General features: G+C 57.8%; 1 protein-coding gene across 2 annotated transcripts in view; it reads right to left on the bottom strand.

The window, feature by feature from the left end:
• NOTCH1 (notch receptor 1) overlaps nucleotides 1-19899 on the bottom strand; it is a 33609-nt gene extending 13710 nt beyond the window's left edge. For both annotated transcript variants that reach the window (XM_031601845.2, XM_031601846.2), the window contains exons 1-11: nucleotides 19666-19899; nucleotides 18207-18288; nucleotides 6657-6919; nucleotides 5828-6166; nucleotides 3306-3428; nucleotides 2942-3175; nucleotides 2667-2822; nucleotides 2409-2594; nucleotides 1918-2031; nucleotides 1180-1293; nucleotides 1-234 (exon numbers count right to left, since the gene is read on the bottom strand). In XM_031601845.2, coding sequence (XP_031457705.2) covers nucleotides 1-234; nucleotides 1180-1293; nucleotides 1918-2031; nucleotides 2409-2594; nucleotides 2667-2822; nucleotides 2942-3175; nucleotides 3306-3428; nucleotides 5828-6166; nucleotides 6657-6919; nucleotides 18207-18288; nucleotides 19666-19723 — 1903 coding nt within the window. In that variant the 5' untranslated portion in view covers nucleotides 19724-19899. The remainder of the gene's footprint in view (nucleotides 235-1179; nucleotides 1294-1917; nucleotides 2032-2408; nucleotides 2595-2666; nucleotides 2823-2941; nucleotides 3176-3305; nucleotides 3429-5827; nucleotides 6167-6656; nucleotides 6920-18206; nucleotides 18289-19665) is intronic.
• Between the last annotated feature and the right edge of the window lie 581 nt (nucleotides 19900-20480).

Raw genomic sequence — 20480 nt, 5'->3', positions numbered from 1 at the left:
CCGTGGTCCCCTTGAGGCACAGGCAGTTGTAGGCGTTGTCCCTGTCCTGACAGGTCCCTCCGTTTCTGCAGGGCTGGCTCTGGCACTCATTGATGTTGATGTCACAGCGGTGGCCCGTGTAGCCAGGCTGGCAGAGGCAGGTGAAGGCGGCGATGCTGTCCTTGCAGGTCCCATAGTGGCACGGGTCAGGGTTGCACTCATCAATGTCGATCTCACAGTGTATACCTGAGAAACCTGGAGCCATTGGAGACACACGGTGAGGATGGAGCACGTTGGGGGGCAGATGGACAATGCTGGGGTAAGGATGGAGGACACTGGGGTGATGATAGGGGATGCAGGGTCATGACATGAGATGTTCCTGCCCACCTGAGGCGAGCACACAGCAGCATCCAGCCACTCCACCAGTCACACCAATGCAACAGGACTGCCCCCAAGTGCAGGGCACAGGGCAATAGAGCCCCCCCAGCCACCAGGCCTTTCAGTGCCCAGCCTGCAAGCTTTGTCCCGGGGTGCACAATGATCTGCATTAAGCTGCCTCAGCTCAGGAGTGGGGCCCCATGCTCACCCCTGTCTCGTCCCAGAGCATGCAGGGGGGGTGGCCGCATGCACCCCCGAATAATCACCCCCCAGCAGATCCTATTCTCTTGGCCAGCTCCCTCCCCAATGGGCTGGGGGTGGAGAGCTGAAGACAAAGTACAGCTTTGACTAGACCCCGCCAAGCCCACATAGCAGCTTTTCATCGGGGCTTGGCATTAGCAAGACACTAATTAGAGGCCATTCAGCTGGAAGATTTCTGGCGGGAGCTGCTCCACAAAAGAGCCACTGTTTGCCACCAGGGCTCAAGTCATCATTCTGTGCAATCACTCCTTGGGTTTCGGTGCGTCGAGCCCCCGCAGCCCTGCACCTTGCATCCCCATAGAGGCAGCATTATTCCTTCCTTCCTTCCTTCCCCATCGCTGCCGGGGGGTGCGGTGGGATGGGTGCCGTGGGGCCACACCTCGTTAGCACCAGGTTCATTACGGGACTGGCTGGAAGCGGGCATCTGGGGTGAGTTTTGGGAAGACCGGCACTTCCCTTGCTAATAACTCATTGACGTGGTTTTATGGCACTTCACGGGGCAGAAGGTGACTCAATGCTGCTCAGATGTGCACAAGCCCCCCAAGGGCATGGGGACCTCACCTTCAGAGCACTCGCAGCTGTAGGTGTTGGGGCCATCCACGCACTTGGCCCCATTCTTGCAGGGGGTGCTGGCGCACTCATCGATGTCGAACTGGCACAGGTGCCCGTTGAACCCTGAAACAGAGGCAGACGTTGCATCCCTGCCAAGGGCTGGAGCACCCCCTCCCCACCGCCCACAGGTCCCGCCAGGCCCCCCACATCCCAGCCGGGGCGCCGGGTTTCCATGGGGACGGCTGCGCGGGGCCCTGAATGCGGGGCTGCGACCCGCCATTGAGAGCATCTTATTTACATCTCTAGAGGAGCAAAGTCTCTGAACTTCAAAACCTCCTTTCACAGATTAACCGTCTCCCCATTCTCCGCTCCACCCCGTGACTTTGACACAGCATTCAAAGTGGCTGGCGAGGCCCCCCGGCCCCCAGCCCTCCTTCCCAAAGAGGGGCCTTTTCAAGTGCAAAGCCGAGAGCTCTAATCCACCTTCCCCTCTCCCATGGACTGCTGCAGCAATGGGGCTCGACCCATCACTGGAATGGCAAAAAAATCCCAAAAGTGGCAGCTCTGCACCCAATCCGCTGCACGTATGGGGATGCCACTCATGGCACAGTTTTGCTGTGAGTATCCCACACTGCTGCAGGGCTGAAGCTCTGCAATGGATAGAGCCAACTTTTGGGTCTGCACTGCCCGGGTAGGTACCCAGCACCAGGGATGCCATAAGGGATGCAGAGAAGGGATGCCACGTACCGGTGGGACACTCGCAGTGGAACTCGTTGATCTTATCCAGGCAGTTGCCATTGTGCAGGCAGGGGCTGCTGGCACACTCGTCTGTGTTGATTTCACAGTAGACGCCCTCATATCCTGCAGACAGACCCAGCACCCTGTCAGCTCGGTGCCATGGGACCAGCATGCAACATGGCAGGATGGGCAGGTGGCACCAGGGAGCTGTTTGGCCTTTATGAGGACAGCCCAGTAGCCACTCTCCAGCTGATGGGACCTTATGCACAAGCTCCTGTGTGACCATCCACCATGGATTTCACATCCCAAGCCAGCAAGAGGAAGAGAGCAGAGGGCTGGTGGTGCCCAGGTCCCTACTCCCAGAACCCATCACTGCACAGGTTTTTGGTGCTAGCCCCAAGCACAGCAGCCTCTCATAGCTACCAGCCCAAATCCATGCTCATGAGCACATGAAGCCTTCCCTGCCCGTACTCAACATCAGGGCAGGTGTGCCCACACACCAGGCATGCAGATGCACTGGAACTCCCCGATCTGGTCCAAGCAGGTGGCATCGTTCTGGCAGGGGTTGGAGAGACACTCATTGACATCAATCTCACAGCGGGGTCCTGAGTAGCCCTGCAGACACTGGCACTGGAAGGACCCCTGGGTGTTGATGCATTTCCCTGCGTGCTCACAAGGGTTGGCTCCTGCAAGACACAAGTTGCTTATAGGACACTTCTCCCTGCACAAACTTCTTAGTGCCAGGACACAACACTCACCCAGTGAACACTCATCCACGTCCTGGTTGCACGCTGGCCCCATGTACCCCGAAGGACACGTGCAGATGGCTTTGCCATTGACAGGGTTGGTATCACAGTTGGAGCCCTCATTGCAGGGGTTGCTGATGCAGGCGTCATCCAGGTGGCACAGCAAACCTGTGGGGAACAGCACGATGCTGGGCACGCAGCTCACCATGCATGGAGACCTTGGGGGAAGAAGGGGGACATGCGAAGAGCTGCAGCCAGCACAAGGTGGTGCAGGGATGGGGCCTCACCTGTGCGCCCATGGGGACACTCGCAGTAGAAGGAAGCCACCCGGTCGTGGCAAGTGGCCCCCTGGAAGCAGGCGGCCATGGCGCAGTCATCGATGTTCTCACTGCAGTCCTCGCCCGTCCAGCCATTGACACAGACGCAGTTGTAGCCACCGTGGTTGTTGTGGCAGGTGCCCCCATTCTGGCAGGCATTGGGCATCAGCTGGCACTCATCCACATCCTCGGTGCAGTACTGACCTGTGAGGGAACGGGGCACCATCAATTCCTTGTGCCCTGATAGCTGTCTTCATCCTCTCCCCACCCAGCTATGCATCCTCTGGGCAGGACGTGTCCCCCAGCACATCCTCCAGCTGCCCCCCAGCACTACCTGTCCACTCGGGCGGGCACTGGCAGTTGTAGGTGTTGACGCCATCCACGCAGGTGCCCCCATTCCTGCAGTTGTTCCCTGGACAGTCATCGATGTTCTCCTCACAGTTCTGCCCGGCGAACCCTGCACAGAACAGCCACTGTATCACCTCCCTGTGACCATGCCCCCACCCAGTGCCACCGTCCCCAGAGCCCTCAGGGCTCCCAGCACCAGGGGCTGCCCTCCCGCCGCCATCCCTGCAGCTGGGTGCTGTTAGCAGGCAGACAGCCCGCCGGCGCTCCCCGCCCCGCTCCTTTGAAGCTAGTGCCTGGTTTCATCCCCAGCCGATTCCTGACATGCACATCACCCCAGGAGGGAGCAATCTCCCAAGCCTGGCAAGCAACCCCATTCTCGGCACAGGGTGCCAATGCCCCCGGCCCCGCCACGCTCACCCCGAGCAGTGGAGGTTGTGATGGGGACGGGATGAACTGGGGCTGCTCCCACCGCCGCTCACGGCACCCGGCGCTGAATCACCCAGCTTTAATTTCACGTTTAAAGAGCCTCATCGCCAATGTTTCCCCCAGAGGGGAATTCTTTGTTTCCAAGCCTCTCGCAGCGTGAATCATAGCACGGTGTAAATCTCAGCTCGCCTCTTCAGCGCAGCCCGGCTGCTCGAGTTCATGTTATCACCTCCATCTGATAGCACGGCGTGCATGGAAACCGTGCGGCACCTGACCTCATCCCACAGCATGTGCAGCAGAAATGAAACGGCCCTTAATGGGATATCTGCCATCTCAACCCCCGGTACAGCCCCTGGTCCTTGCTCTGGGGTCGGCACCAACACAGGGATGCTGCTCAGTGGTGGGGATGGTGGGATGGGCAGGATGTGCTCCTGCGAGCACTGCCATATCAGAACCATGCAGGGAAGGGCACACATCAACCCCAGCACCAGTCCAAAGCAGATGAGCAGGTAATTCTGTGCCTCATTTTTAAGCAGTTGGGCTGAGACTGAGCAGCAATAACCAGCAATGTCCTGCCTACCAGCACTAACACCCTGAATGAGTAATTTTGAACCCTCCGAATGAGTAATTAGTACTGCAATTACTTTAAACTCAGGCTTACACTCTGAAGCGATGGCACGATAAAGCAGACAAGATTAGTTTAACTTTCAAAAACCCGCTGCAGTCAGGAAACAACAAGGGGACTTTGTTTTTGCTGCATACCAGCGTATCAACCACTCTTATCATCAGCACCGGCCCCGGTTCCTGTGCCTCTGCCAGAAGCCGATGCAGCCCTCGCACAAGCCGTGCCCTATGGCACAGCTGCCAAAGAACCCCAGTGACCCCCTCAAGGACCAAACCTGCTCTACTGTAGGACTGTGCCACCCATGGGAGGCAAACCGGCCGGCACAGCATGCAAATTCCCTGGCAGCAGCTGCCAGCCGCAGTGGGGTGTGAGCGCCGATCCCCCACGGCAGCGATGCTCCCCAGGGCGATCCCTCACCCCACTGTGCCCGACGCCAGGAGAAGTGCAGTGTCAGCAGTGTCAGCAGGCAGGCCAGCACTGCTCCTTGCCACCCTCAGCTTGCCCGACCCTGCGGCAGTGCCGCTCCTGTTGAGCTGTGCCTGTGGGAGTTGCTGGCTCTGTGGGGCCAGGCTGCCTTCCCTGCATCGGCCCCAGTGCTGCTGGTAGTGTAAGAGCTCTGCTCCAGTCTGGGTGAGCAGGTGCAGAGAGGAAGCTGGAGCTCCTACAGGACCGTGGTGACCATGATGTGGGTATTTGGATGTGGACACATAGTTTTGGGTCCCAAGATATGTATACCTGGATTTGGACACCTGGATTTGGGTCCCGAGATATGGATACCTGGATCCGGGGACCTGGATGCAAGCAGTTAGATAAGGGTACTAGGATGAGGGCACCTGGACATGGGTACCAGGATGCAGACATATCTCTGCCGGCTGGGAGAGCCCATCCCCATCTCAGAGGGATGGCAGCACAGGGATGCTCCATGAAGGTGGGGCAGGAGGGAGGATGGGGCTCCCATGGCAACGCTGAGCTTCCGCAGGAACACTTCATTTTGGAGGCTGCCCTTCATTTCTCTACCCTGCAAGGCAGGCTCCTCCCACACTCACCGGAGGGAGCAGCAGTGAGCACGGGCAGGGTCTCCCTTCCCCAAGCCCATCTGAACTCGGAAACTTTCTAAAATAGCTATTCCGGGACAATAATTCCAGTCTGGAAGTGGATTAAGCTGAAGCGGAAAAAGGCACTCTTATTCTGGAATATGAGCATCCGCACAGGGGCCTCTGCTGAAACAGTTGTTTTGGAAGAGCTATTTTGGTGAATCACCGCGTATGAAAAGCCCCCAGCTGACCTCTCTGTTTAAGGCACAGCTGCCCAACATCTTCCCAGAGCCATCCAACACAGCGTGCTGCAACGCTTGGCTCTGTCACTCGCCAGGAGGTGATATGCATGAAGCACTGTGCACTCAGGGAGGGGAAAGCGAAGGAAAAAGAGCAGCAAATCGACCCCAACACCCCCCCTACCTGGCAGACAGGTGCAATCGTAGGTGGTGTCCCCAGTCTGGCGGCATGTGCCCCCGTTCTGGCAGGGTGAGGGGTTGCAGGGCACATAGAGATGCTCGCAGTTCTGCCCGGTGTAGGCTGGCTTGCAGGAGCACTGGTAGGTGCCCACCTCGTTGGTGCAGCTGCCACCATTCTTGCAGACGGGTGGTGAGATGTTGCATTCATTCACGTCCTGCTTGCAGTTGGCCCCGTGGAAGCCAGCAGTACAGCGGCAGACGTAGTGGGCTTCAAAGGGGACGCACTGACCCCCATTGGCACAGGGGTTGGAGGCGCAGGGGTCGGCCTGCTGGCAGGTTTTACCTGGGGAGGGAGGGAAGAGGAGGATGCAAAGAGCAGCTCTTAGTGCTGGGGCACAGGGCCACCTCAAGAGCTGTGTTTGCACAGGGGTGCAAATAATTCCCGCCAGCTGAGCATCTCCTAGGCTCAGCTATACCAACCCTCTCCATTTGTCTTTAGTGCCGACAGAGAAAAGCTCAGTGCCCTTCTCCAGCAGTGGGGTTTTCAAGGAGCAGCCTTCAGCAAGGAGCAACCCTCAGCAAGGTCTGCTCATCCCATCTCATCCCACCCAATCACAGAGTCATTCAGTTTCGAAAAGCCCTCTCAGATCCCCAGACCCAACCCATCCCACCATGCCAACTAACCATGTTCCTCAGTCACATTTCTCCTATTCTGGAATACTTCCAGGGACGCCAAATCCACCATATCCTAATATCCAACCTGAACCTCTCCTGGCACAACTCTTGTCCCACCACATCCCATCCCATCCCACCCTGGCAGGACCATCCCTCACCTGACCACCCCGGCGGGCAGCGGCACTTGTACTCGCTGAGTGTCACCAGGTCACAGGTGCCCCCATTGCGGCAGGGGTTGTTGAGACAGGCGTTGTCCAGAGGTGTCAGGCAGAGCTCGTCGGTGAAGCCCAGGCGGCAGACGCAGCTGTAGTCGGCGGTGCTGCCACGCACCAGAGGGATGCAGGTGCCGGCGTTCTTGCAGGGGGAGCTGAGGCAGGGGTTGGGCAGCTGGCATCGCTCACCCATATGGGCACTGCTGCACCTGGGGGTGAGAAATGCCATCAGTGTGACCCATTGTAGGGATCAGGGTGCCCGCTCTGGTACTGGCACCACGTGCACACCCGGCCCTGCTGTGTTGGCAGTGGCTCTGGGCTGAGCTGCACCTTGAGAGGAGAGGAAGATGAAAGAGGCGCCTGCAACAAAGGCTTCCCCCATCAAGGAGCTTGCACAGACTTGCAAAACCACAATCTCCAAGCCCGGCATCCTGCTTTTCATTCCAAAGCACTTCTTGCACTCCCCTTGCACCAAAGAGGAAACCCAAGCCTGGGGGGGGACGCGTGGCTCACCGCACAGAACTGGGAGCATTGGCCCCACACACCCCCAAACTTGGTACAGGGAGCCCTGCAGCAACGCTGGGCTGAGCCCCTGCCGTCTGCCCACAGCCCTGCTCTTCACCCTTTGCATCAACAGACCTCAGCCACATGGGAAGAAATACGGGCTCGGCGTTGGCTGCTAACAGGTGGGGCACATTACAGCTCAGAGCAGCTGAAGTCCTCCCCCAAGATAAACCCTCACCAAGCCTGGTATCTCTGCATGATGGCCATGGGCTCAGCCATCTGCCACCCACAGCCACAGGTATGGGGACGTGCTGCAAGGGGGCAAATGTTGTGGACATCCTGTTCTGCACTGGCCATGCTGCGATGGGCACTGCGGTAGAGAAGGCACAGGAGGAGCAAGGCAATACTGCAGCCCTGTCCTGCAGTGCCAGCATGCTATGCCCTGAGCAGGAAGCATGGAGAAATCCACAGCCTGGAAAGAGTATTTGTCTGCAATTTACAGCCCAAACATCTTAAAGGCAGGACACGGGGCACCCAATGGCAGCAGAACTCCAAAGCTGGAACTCGGGGCTCCCACAGCCACCACAACCCCAAAGCTTGAACACAGAGCTCCTATGGGCAACACAACCCCAAAACTGGGGCGTGGAGCTCCCATGGCCACCACAACCCCAGCTGCAGGACGTGGGACCCCCACACTCACAACCCCAAATCCTGGATATGGGGCTTCCGTGGCCATAACCCCAAATCCTGGCTATGGGGCTCCCATGGCCACAACCACTGTGCTGTTACAGGAGCACATCCCTGCCCCGCTCCCCCTCTCCTCTTCCCCTGCTTTTCTCCTTTTTTTTTTTTTTTTTTCTTTTAACCCAATTCTGATTTCATTGTCGGGGATTGTGTGAGAATTTGTCAGGATTCTGAGACATTTTGAGTTAATGAGATGGCATTATCCAGGCCAAATGAAAAAGAAAATGTGTATAATAATAAATCAGGGCATCTGCTCAGCACACAAAGGGCGGCGGGGAGCAGGTGTGCATCCTAATGAGGCAGAGCAGCTGCCTGTACCCGATGCCCGGCTCTGAGCACGGGGCGCCGGCGCTTCTGGGTGGCTGCATGGGGACAGCGAGGATCGGGGCCGCGGCTGCCTGAGAGGGAGCATTGTGCAGGGCTGGGCGAAGGCACGCCGCTGGCGGAGCGCTGAGTGTGTGCAGTCATCTGTTAAGCCCCCGCCTCTCCACACCACACACGCTTTTTTTCTTAAAACAATCCTCCGGGCTCCGCTGGCGGCGGATGGGGCGGCGTCACGGGGTCCTGAGATGGGAGAAAAGGGGGTGGGGGGGGGAGGTAGGGGGGAAATGGTGTTGGACAAAGAGCTGCGGGGACAGCGCGGGAATTGGTGATGCGGTGCCGCCGTGCCTCCACCAAGATGGGGCACAGGGAGAGCCCTCCCTCCCAATTAGTGCTCGGATCGTTTCCAATTTTGGTGTTTGGAGCTCACGGCCAAGAGCAGGGCACGTCCCCCCCGAGCTGGGCACGGTGATGAGCGGGGAGGTTCATTAGCAGGTTTAGGGACACGGTCAGTGTGCATGGTGGGGGGACTTGGTGATCTTAGCATCTTTTCTAACCTCGGTGATTCTGTGATTCAATTGGAGGGGCTCGTCTGGGACAGCAGGGGAACCAAAGGGTGTTTTGGGGCTTTCTGCAGAGCCAGGGCTTGGGGCTGCATCAGTGACCAGCACAGCTCCCACCACACCAAATACATCAGGATGGCCCCCGGGGCCCCACCAGCACACCCAGCTGCTGCCAGGAACCTCTGAAGTCACAGAATGGCTGGGTTGGAAGGGACCTCAAAGATCACAGCCCTGTTTTTTTATGGCTTTCTGCCTGTTTATAAGCTGAGATACAGCACAATCGGGACAAGGTGTTGGGGAGGGTGCAAAGGGGCAGGGAGGGCTGGGCACAGGGCTGCCTCGTGCACTGGAGCTGGGCTGGCTGATGATGGGCATGAACACAAGCACTGCGTGGTGCTCACCTGTTGGATTTCTCCTCCATGCAAAGGAAGCATTGCCAGCTGCTGGAAGCGCTGGTTGAGCAGCAATTCAGAAATAAGCAATACAGTGCAAGCACCATTAAAACCAGCACTGCCCTTGCTGTGCCCAACAGAGGGTCTGCACTGCACTAAGGGATGCAGGCAGCTCAGGGAACGTCACCGTGTGGATTTTCCTTTAGCGATTCCCAAGCAATAACTGCCCAGACTGAACCCAACCTGCCTCTGGGCATTAGCATAAGAGACATTAAAGCTACGCTTTAATTACAGAGGTGAGTGTCAGCAAAGGACAGGGCGGGTGCTTCAGCATCAAAACATCTCCGAAGGGCCACTAGAAAGTGGCTTCAAAGTGCCCAGGCTACAAATACCTCTCTGCCCCGAGCAGCACCAGAGAAACATTTCTCCCCTTCAGCTGTTGCAAAAAGGAGCACCCCCACACCCCCCAGCTCTGAGCTGCTGCACCATCCCTGAGCTCACTGCTACATCCCGACACAACAACTGCATTGCACAGACCCAAATGTCCCCAGTGTGCAATGTGCAAGCAAAGAGAGATGCAGAAAGACCCAGCCGAGGTCAGACAGCAGCTCCCAGGGGACAGCATGGGAATGGGAACGGCGGCTCCAAATTCCCAATCTCTTAGCACCGAGCCTGGGCCAAGCACAGCTCTGCTGGGTGCGGGCACGTGCCTTTGTTGTGTCTGCTGCACATCCTCAGCGCGTCCCCAACAGCAGCACCATGCTGCAGTGGGGCTCTGAGAAAGCTCTGCAGAGCACCTAACTAAAAGCATGAATGAAAGGTGACAATAGGGGCGAGTTGGGTGGGCTTCACATCCCAGCACCCCACCAGCAGAGCTGCAGGGCAGCACCCAGTCCCATCACCCCTCTGCTCACCCACTCAGTGTGGATTTCCCCAGCCTGCCAGCAACAGGTTGTGTCCCTGCACAGCAATGCAGGCACTGAAAGCATCCCATCCCGAGGCAGATGTTCCTGTGACCTTTCACCCCTGCTTGATTCAGGAGCTTTGCTGCTTTCCTTTCGGCGCTAAGCTGCCATCTGCCACCAGCAGCACAGCTGACAGCCAGGCAGCCCGGCACGGCTCACGCACTGCTTTGTTCTGATTTGGGACACGACAGCCCTGCAGGAACCCATCCCCATGGGACCAGGAGGCGTTTAAAGGTGCTGGGCTCATGGGCTCTGTCCCCATCACCATACCATGGGAGGGGACAGGAGCCCAAGCTGCTCCTGCATAACCCCTTCCTCATCTGCTGGGAGCACGAGTGGCCGGTTTGTTTCCCCCAAGGCAACAGCACCGTGGGAAAGCAGAGGAAGGAAGGCTCAGGCCTTTACTTCAGCCCCATCTTGGGGTGATTGAGTTAATGGGGCTGGGTGATTCCCTGCTGGGGCTGAGCATACGCCACCAGGATGGGAACACCTCCAGTGAAGGACCAGCAGAGCCAGCGGGGCTGCAGCAAGCAGAGATGGCCCTGTGTCACAAAGCACAGCCACTGCCTGCACGGTGTGCTGGGTCCCCACAGAGGGTCCCACTTTTGGCACATCCGAGCGACGCCTCCTCCATCCAGACAGCACGGAATGAACCAAGTGGCCAACGGGACAAACAGATCTCACGCATTTGCAAGGCGCCGGCCAAGGGAAGGAGAAACAACCAGCAGGAGTCACTTTTCCAGTTGTGTCAGTGGCTTCTCTTGGCACAGCCTGCGAGCAACACCACAGCTCCCAGCGTCACACCCCGCTCCTACGGCACGCTCATTGCCCACACTGGGATATGCCTCAGCAATGAGGGACGTGGTCCCTGCATGGTGCTGGCCCCAGGGGCTGGCAGTGCCCTCCAGAGCCCTGCGTTCCCCCTGCATCATGGTTTCTGGCACCCACCAGGACAGCATCGCTCTGCTGAGTTCCCAGCCCTGCCTGCTCCTCCTCACCACCCCAAACCAGCGCTGGGCGGAACCGGTGGTTTCTGTGCAAAGTCCCATCCTGGCCTCATGTTATTAAGCACGCCGGGACACCAGCCTGGGAAAAAAAACAGTTTCACATAGGGAGGGTGGTTGGCAAAGCAACAGGTTACTCCGAGTGACATCAGGTTAATAAAGTGAGAGCAGATCTACCGTCTCGTTTAATTAAAAAAAAAAAAAAAAAAAGCATGCTGCAATCCCAATGCTTTGATGTGTTTTTTTTTTTTATTCCATTTCGGTTTTGACCTAGCCCAAGCCATCTAATTGAGATTTTAAGACCCAGACTTTCATCTGGAGAGAAACACACGGAATTCCCAAAGCTGGACGTGCTCAAGGACTGAGCGGTGCTGCAGCCATCGGTCCTCTGACCAATGCTGAGCAGAGAGCAAAAACACAGCTCTGCTCCTTCAGCAGACAGTAGTTAGGACAGTTTGGGAATCGAAGTTCCCATTGTAATGAAAAACAATATAATCCCATTAGTAAGCAGAGTGGCTGGGCTATTCACCACGGTGGTAAGCAGCTACCTGGGAAGGAGCTGCTTTTCTATGGAGCTTCACTCACAATGAACATGAAAGATGGCTAAGGAAGAGACCAAGACAGAACTCACTCCATTCCCACCCTCAACAATGGGCACTCAAGTTTTTTTCCCCCCAGCTGATGCTTTTTATATCCTCTGCTGGTGTAAATCCACACAGCCCCATTGTTTGTGGGGCTGGGCTCTGCTCATCACAGTCACTCTTGGTGGACACATTCAGCTCCTCCTCCGCAAGGAGCTCAGTTATCACACAAGCACTAAGGCTGGAAGAGCCCTCTCAGATCCCCAAGCCCACCCCAAGCCCACTGTCACATCCCTCAGTGCCACATCACCTCCAGGGACGGTGACCCCAGCAGCCCCAGTGCAGCTGTGCCAGTGCTGCCCACTCTTGGAGCAATGACGAATGAACTCTGACTTTTTTTTTCCACCCCAAACCACGTTTTGGTTAAACACTGTGCTCCCTGATCCCCATATATGGAGAACTCCCCCAGGAACACACGCGGGCTTTCTATCTCGCTTTCCTAATCCTGAAAAGAAAACCTGAGATTAGGATCTGAGCAGCTACCAAGAGTTTAAACAACCTAAATTTAGCTCTGATATTTATAAATAGGAGGAGAGGGGCGTTTCGTGGAGCCCCTGCAGCACAAAACCCACTGAAAGCCAAAGCCATTGCGCTGCAGCAGACAGACAGCAGGCGAGGAGGGGGATGGACAGACAGCCACAGATCCAACCCCCTCACACTAAAGCAAAGCAAAGCTCTGTAAATCAGCCACCGGCAACAAACCCCCTTGGAAGCGATGCCCCGTAGGCTTGAAGCACCCCAAGCAGGATGACGAGGCCCCAAGGCCAGCACTGCTGCTGAGCTCAGCCAGGGAGGCCGGGATGGTGCTGCCCCGACACCTTGCCCAGCAGAAATCCCTGTGTCAACACGCAGCCCCACGGAGCAGCGCAGACAATGGGGCCGGCACTGCCCTCCGCCCGGCGCCCGCATTCCTGCCCTGCGTCCCATAGAAACCCCTTTACAAGGGGAGCAGCAGGCCCTGTGAAAGGGCCGTCTGTCACCCTGCCTTTTGACTCCCAGATCTGTGTCTAACATTTTAATAGGGGCCGGGGGCTGGGGAAGGCCCCCCCAAACTGGGTCACTCTCCCAGCTGCCCTGCAGCCGGCACGCGGGGCTCTGCAGACCGATGGGCGCAAGCCGGAGCTGCATTCCTCCACCCACCCGAGGGCAGCGACCCGGTGCTCCAGCTGCTATAAAAACCTTTGGAAGAGTCTATTTTTTTCTTGCTCCCTCCGTGCAAGGATGCACAGCACGGTGGGAGCACTGAAGCGGTGAGGATTCACGCATACGAGGGTTAATTCTCACCTTAAAATAAATCACGGCACCTTCAGGAAGACGCAGCCCCCGAGCAGAGATATCACACGGCCCTTGGGGTCCCCACTGGGACAACTCATCCATTGGCAAAGGGAAACGGGACAGAGCAGCTGGAAGAGCTCCAGTGCCAAAGCCTTTCACTGGTCCCTTGGGAATGGCTGTAGGTGGGCACAGAGCATCCCACAGAGCATCCCACAATGTGCAGAGCCAAGGAGGAGAAGCAAGGCTCAGCCCTGCAGCCCCAGCCTGACTCTGGTGGCCCACACGTGGCCTGGTGGCCCCAAACCCAAGGGCAGAGGCTGCCCCACGCAGCACACCGGCCCACTATCACCTGGCTGCTCACCTGCAGCCTGCCCCATCCATGAAAGAAGGGTGACGTTATGGCATCATTACAACTTAATAAATCCATTTCCCATATAAATACCATTAATTTCAGATCTCGGGGAAGGGAATTAGGGTGAAAACTTGTTAAAAGAAAATGACTTGCACGCAAATAAATTTTTGCAACTTGACTGAGCGTGAAAGTTTCCCATTAAAATGCAACTCTGCTCCCTTTGCTGGAAATGTGAGAGGGCCTAATAACCACAGCCTAAACTTTAACTGGCTTTTCCAATATTAACTCCAGCCTGCTGTGGGGGAAGGGGAAGAGGTGATGGGTGAAAGCCTGGAGCAGATGTCACCAGGTGCCATGGCTCACTGTCCTGGGGCTCGAGCTGCAGGTGGGAGCTGCCACAATCTGGGATGCTGCAAAGACTTCCCAGCATCACACACTACAGACCCACACAGTGTCTGCTCCTAGAAGCCTCCATGCAAGAGAGCATTCCTGCTGCTCAGCCCACATGCTGCTCAGCAGTGCCTCTGGCCAATACAAAGTGCAGCAGATTTGTCCCAGACCAAAGCGTGAGTTCAGCCCTGGTCTGGTGAGGACCCAACGCAGCACCCATGGCTCAGGGCACTTGTGCTGGGGGTGGCACAGACTTGCTGCCACCAGCACCCATGGAGGCCAATCCCAAAGAGCACCCCAAGGAGCTGACATCCAAGCTCACACCTTTGCAGTTGTGTAGCCTGGCTGGAGGATGGGAATTAAAGTAAAGGATGGTAAAATGGCAGCCAGCCCCCTATGGGCACAGACAGATGGATGGGGTCATCCTAAGCCCAGTGAGGTGCCAGGACTCAGCAAAACCCCTCTGCGTGGGCTTCCAAGGCACATCCCATGTCTCTTCCACTCCAATACACAGTATGAAACCTCAATGTCTGGAGCTACATTAGCCACAGAGAACTCTCCATCCGGCACTTACCAGCTCGTGGTAACTGCACCTCGAGGCTACTCCCTTGTTAAATACACTGATACTCTATAAATTTCACATTCCACTCATGTACAGCACTCAGGACACCTACAAACACGAGCAAAACGAGGGTCACCACACCTCCAGGCCTGGAAAGAGCGAGTTGATTTCCAAACAATGTTATTTTAAACCATGCTAACTGCCCTTAATTGGGGAACAGCTTGGCCGTGTGGTCATAGATACGTGTCAGCTACATGCTGCATACAATAAACCATCACCACCCCAGGGGTGGAACCTGGGCTGGAACTAATGGGTCCTGCAGGGAACAGCCATACTGAATGCAGGGGATTGCAGCCAGCACGGAGACCCCATCCCCTCCAGACCGACACAAAGTTTGTCACATATATCCAAACAGAAATCAGCAAACTATCAGAACACAAAGTGAGTGATGGGGTCGGCGACACCACCTGAATCAGCAATAACCACAGAGATGCCATAGAAAGGAGGGATGCAGGCAGATCCTTCTAGAAAAAAGCCAAAACACCGCTGTCCTGGTGACCCCAACAGTGAGTTCCTCAGTTAGAAGTGCAGCAGGTGGTGCTCTGTGCTCCAATCTCCCCTCTGTGCTCCAATCTCCCCTCTTACCCATCCCCACTTTGCTCTTTCCCAATGAGCTCAGGCTGCAGCCGCCATGGAGAGCTCTCCCCATGGCTGAATCACTGCTCCTCCACCGCTCTCAGGGCTTCCTCTGCCCAATTGTTCAGCACTCCACCCTCTTCCTCTCCAGCACGGAGACGGTGGTTTTTTCTTTGTTATTATTTCATGGAAATAACGTTGAGTTAAAGCACATGAGAGACAGAGAAAAAAAAAAAAAACAACAAAAAACCAAAGCAGAAGGAAACTTCCGCCCTTTGCAGTGAGATAACAATGACTGAGCAGTCAGTGACTCGGAGGGCACAGCGTGCTGTGGGGCTCACATCACTCCTCAGCCTTCCTGCGTGGCTGCAGAGAGGGTTCTGAGCTGAACAACTCATCTCTTGCTGCTGTGGTTCCCTCTGAGTGCTCCCCTCAGTGCACCCAGCCCAGCGTGCTCACCCCACTCCCTGGCAGCAGAGGAAGCACACTGGCAAACCCATCTTTTTCCTTTTTCAGTGCAAGCACAGAGATTAATTTAACTTACTCTTTTCCTCTGCAGTTTTGCTCCTCTGGGCAGCAGTGCTGACCCAGATCCTCTGCTGACTTGAACAGGGCAATGCAAGTGGGAAAGGACCAGCTGGGGCAGGGCTCCCATGCAGCCCCCTCCCATGCAATCTGCTTCTACCTGCTGCAGCAAGGGAGGCCCTGGGAACGACAGTCACGTAGCACAGCAGCCTAAAATCAGCCCCACTCATTGCAGGGATGCCGGGCAGAGACAGTGATCCAGCAGTGTAATTAGCAGCTACCACTACAAATCCAGATGATTTCGTTTTGGAAAACCTTCTCATTTTGTCTGGGAAAACGTCTCAGTCAGAGGGGAGTGCCACTATGCCAAGCAATACCACAAAACCTAAGAGCACCACGGCTGCCAGGCCCATCCCCAGGGCCAGACCTCTGGGGGCTGTGGGTCTGTGCCAACGCTATGTGTGGGATGATGCACCCCAAAACTGCACCGCTGCTCCTGCCAAGGGGGGGGGGGGAGGCAGGCAGCTCTTAGGGGCTCAGGCAGAGCCCTCCAATGCTGAGTTCAGTGGGAGCCCCAAACCCAAGCCGGGACAAGCAAGATAAGGCCCTGAGAGCTGCACGCCCCCAGCACTGGGAAATAATAAAGGCTTACAGTGCTCCTCACTGCACACCGGTGGTTTCCTTTCCCTACCAGGGCTGATAATGGGGCGTGCAGTTATCAGAGCCGGCTCTGCCCCGCGCGGCCACTCGAGCAGCGTCCCCTCGGACACGATTCATTTCACTCCACTTTCTAATTGGATTTGTGGGGACGGCACAATGGGGCTTTATGGCCGGAGTCAGTGAAGTGCCAGGCCGAGCAGAGAGGTGGCCAGCAGCCAGCACACGGCATTGCACGCTGGCGCCAGGGGCAGTGCCAGCCTTCCTGCAGTGCTATCTGCGCCGTTGGCTTTGCTTTGTTTGAGGAGCTTGGAAATGGAGCTTGGAAATGGAGCTCCAGGTGAAGAGATACTCAAACAAGTGCAAAAAGAGCACTTTGCAGGCTGCTGTCGGGCACCTGGGAAAGCTGCACCTTGCCCAGGCTGCCTGCGTCCCTAATATCCTCCCATCCAACCCCATAGCTTACTGTGAAATGAGCTCACACGGACCTACAAAGCTGCCCTGGTGCCTGCAGCCAGGCTGTTCACAGCTCCCAGTGATAGAATTCCCCAAAGTTAACTTTATCTCCTGAAAACCCAGCAACCTGAGCTACTCTGGAGGCTTCTCCCCCAAACGGAGCTCGCACGCATCAGACCTAATTAGATTCCATCACCATCTGCACATGAAATGTAAATCAGGAGTTGCAGAGACTTAAGGGGAAAAAAAGGAAAGAATGACCACAAGGAAAAGGAGGGGTGTAAGGTTGGGGAGGGGGCGGAGGGTTGGGCATTCTGGGAAGCCATACATGATTAGTCACACAGCATTAATCTGCCTCCCTTAACAATAGCTGCCGAATTTCGACCGAATCCCAGCTGTCGCTCTTTGAATGAAAGAAAACAAGATTTAGAGCGTCAAGCGTTGGTAAGGGCTTCTGTGCAAAAAAAAAGTGGCGTGCATTCATTAGTGGCTCACAAAGGGACCCAGCCTTTGTCCATTAAATTGCTCATGTGCCTGATTGATTTGCTGATTTATTTTCAACCAAAGGCTTTGGGGGGCTCCGCTTGGAGGAGGGGGTGGGGGCTGCCTGGGCGCTGCGGGCAGAGTAACGGCACCCAGAGCTGCAGAAAAGCAGCAGGCATTGTCAAGGAGAAGTGCCATTCAACAGGTCGGGGTTGGAAATGCCTTCGGGTTCCTTCGCCGAGAACTTCCTATTGGGAAACTTGGGGTGGGTGGGAACGTCTCCCAGCCCGCTCTCAGCTCAGCCCATGTTTAACAGGCAGAGGGGAAATCTGGCCGGAAAGCAGAGCCTTGCCCATTCAGATTTCTTTTATGGAATAGTTTTAAAAAGGGAACTGCACTCTTATTCATTTCTCTGGGTTATTGTTCCCTGGGAGCCCGGACTGAATCGGCCATCACTGCGGTGGGTCGGGTGGTCCTTCAAAGGGACCCAAGGCTTTACACATCCGCTTCCCCACCATCAGCCCTGAGAACACCCCGTGCCAGTAGCGGGCACGGGCGGCAGCGTGGCGCTGCGGGCACTGCCCCATGGATGGACACCCACACAACACAACCATCCCTGGATACTTATTGGAGATGCCCTGGAAACTGTAGCACCAGCTACCAGGGACTGGAGGGCAACGCTATGGGGCCAGGAAGGGGGGGGTTGGAAGACAGACAGACAGACAGACAGCCCTCCCACCCCCCCTCCCCCCGGGTTGTCCCTCCCTCCCGCTCCATCAGCGGGGCACTCTGATGGGTTAACACCAGCAAAACGTGGCCCTCTGCCCATGTTTTTCCACCCAGCCAGGAACAAAGCCCAGTCCTGCCAAACCCGCGGCGACTCCTACACGAGCAGGTTATTCCTGCCACTCAAGGAATGAAAACGCATTTCGTCCTATTAAATCCAGAGCCTTCAAAGCAAAGTCAACAGTCACATCAATGCTTCGGCTGAGGGAGATGGAAATCCTCCTGCTCCTCCATACTTACTGGCACACTTCTGTCCCATTGAGGAAAGTTTCACACTTGCCCCCGTTGAGGCAGGATTCGGCCAGCTGCGTGCACCGCACACCTGTGAACAGAAGGAGAGCATCAGGCACAGCTCAGAGCCCGGGGGTCTGCACCCCATTGTGGGGATGGGCTCACAGGGACCATGGGAATGGGCAGGACTACCCTGCCCCAATGAGGAAAGGAGCGACCTAAAGGTAACCTGGGGTGGTCCTGGGAGTGGGCTGTGCCTTCCAGAGCAGGAGGGCGGATGGGGAGAAGCACCGGGTAGGGCATCTGAGTGACAAATACCATTTGGGAAAAAACATCTACCCGCGGGCCCGTGGGCTGCCACGAGCTCAGTCCCGAAATGAGTGGCTCGGCACAACTTGCTATGAGTAAAGGTTTCATTGTCTGGCCCTCGGAGCCGGATTCTGCTCAGTTACCACAGCAACTCGCTGAAAAGTACCAGAATCGCTTCCGATTTCCCCCCCAGCTCACTCTTCCCCTTCTTCTGCCGCTCTCGGTGCAGCCAAAGCAGTTTCACGCTGAGTGAACACAACGTCGCAGAGCCGCAGCTCGAACCGAACCTCCCCCCGACGGCGGCGGAGCGGCCCCGTCAGACGGAGCGGGGAGAGGGCCTCGCTCTGCCCCTACAAACAGCGTCCCAAGAGGCTCTAGCTCTGCCCGGCCCGCCGGGGCGGCCCCACTGCCCACCCCCCCACCCCCCTTCGGCCCCCGATGGCAGCTTTGCACTTTGCGGCTCTGCACACGGATCCGCCCCGGGGCCGATGCCGGGGAGGCGGAGGGGGGGGTGAGGGGCGGTTGTTCAGGAGGGGGGCCGAGGGGCACCCGGCTGACTTTTCAAGAAACAGGAAACCGAGAAAAATTTGCAAAACGGTCAAAAACTCTCGCGGAACAACAGCACGAGCGCGGCCGCTGTGCGCACCTCCGTGCAACCGAGCTTCGTGCCGAACTCCGGGATCCACACAGCCCGCAGTGCCGAGCACAGGGGGGCCCCGCAGTCTTCGGTACGGAGCTCCGAGACCCCTCACAATCCTCAGAACCGGGCACCGCGACCCCCTACAGCCCTCAGTACCGAGCACAGGGGACCCCCGACGGCTCCGCGCCCCGCTACCGCGACCCCGAGCTCCGCCCGCCCGCAGCGCCTCGCTCCGCTCCCCGACGGCTCCGCTCCCCGCGGCGGTCCCGGATCACCGACCCCGGTCCCCCTCCGCTCGGTTCTCCGCACGCGAACCCCGCGGTGCCGAACTCCAAAGTTCCGTCCCCGTTTTCCAGCCCGCTCCCCCCGCGGCACTCCGAGTTCCGGACCCTCCCGGCGGCCCCGCGCTCCGCTTCCCGCGGACCCCCCGCCGCCTCCGAGCGGAGCGGAGCACCGCCTCGCCTCGCCTCGCCTCGCTCCGCCGGCAAACTTCCTGCCGGAGCCGGGCCGGGGCCTCACCTCGCGTCGGGGCGGGCAGCAGGGCCAGCAGGAGCCCCGTGGCCAAGAGCCGTTTCATCCCTTTCTGCTCCCGCCGCTCACAGCCGCATAGATCCGGAGGTCGCCGGCCGAGCCGGCTCGAACCGAGCGGAACCGAGCGGAACCGGAGCCGTGCGGCGCGCGCCGGGAGCCCCGAACACACCGCGCCCCAACGCCGAGCGCAGCGACTCCGAGCGCCGGCGCCTCCCGCGGCCGCTCAGCCCCCGCGGGCCGGGCCGGGCCGGGCGGAGGGCGGAGGGGGGGCGGGACGGCGCGGGGCGGGACGGCGCGGAGCGGCGCGGGATGGGACGGAGCGGGACGCCCCTCCCTGCACGGCGCGGGGGGCAGCGCTGGGTGGGAGCCCACTCTCCCCCCCCCCACGGCCACAAAGCAGCTCTGGACGCTCCGGTGCGGTCGTAGTTGCGGCTCCTGTGCGGTTCTGGATAGCTGTGTGCAGACCTTCATGGCTCGCTGCGGCTCCGAGCACCGCTTTGCAGTCCCTGGGTAGTTGCTCCTGACACCCTTACGGAGCCTCTCCGTGTACCTCTCCCAGACAGCCCTGGACCCCCTATACAGCCCCCCCGTGTAACTCTTGCGTAGCCCCCAGACAGCTTCGGATTCTCCAAGCAGCCCCAGACACCCCTATGCAGCCCCCCATTGGACTCCCCCCATGCAGTCCCTACGTACCCCCAGTACAACCCCCCCCCCAATCCCAGTAGAGCCCACAGCCTCTGTGCAGCCCCATCCCAGGCCCTTTCACAACCTCTTGCAGCTCCTGTGCAGCCTCTCCAGCCCCA

Source organism: Phasianus colchicus, chromosome 19 (assembly GCF_987193195.1).
Source record: "Phasianus colchicus chromosome 19, bPhaCol1.hap1.1, whole genome shotgun sequence".
NCBI lineage: Eukaryota > Metazoa > Chordata > Aves > Galliformes > Phasianidae > Phasianus > Phasianus colchicus.
The sequence above is the reverse complement of the archived record's forward strand: the minus strand, read 5'-3'. Positions and strand labels throughout refer to the sequence as shown.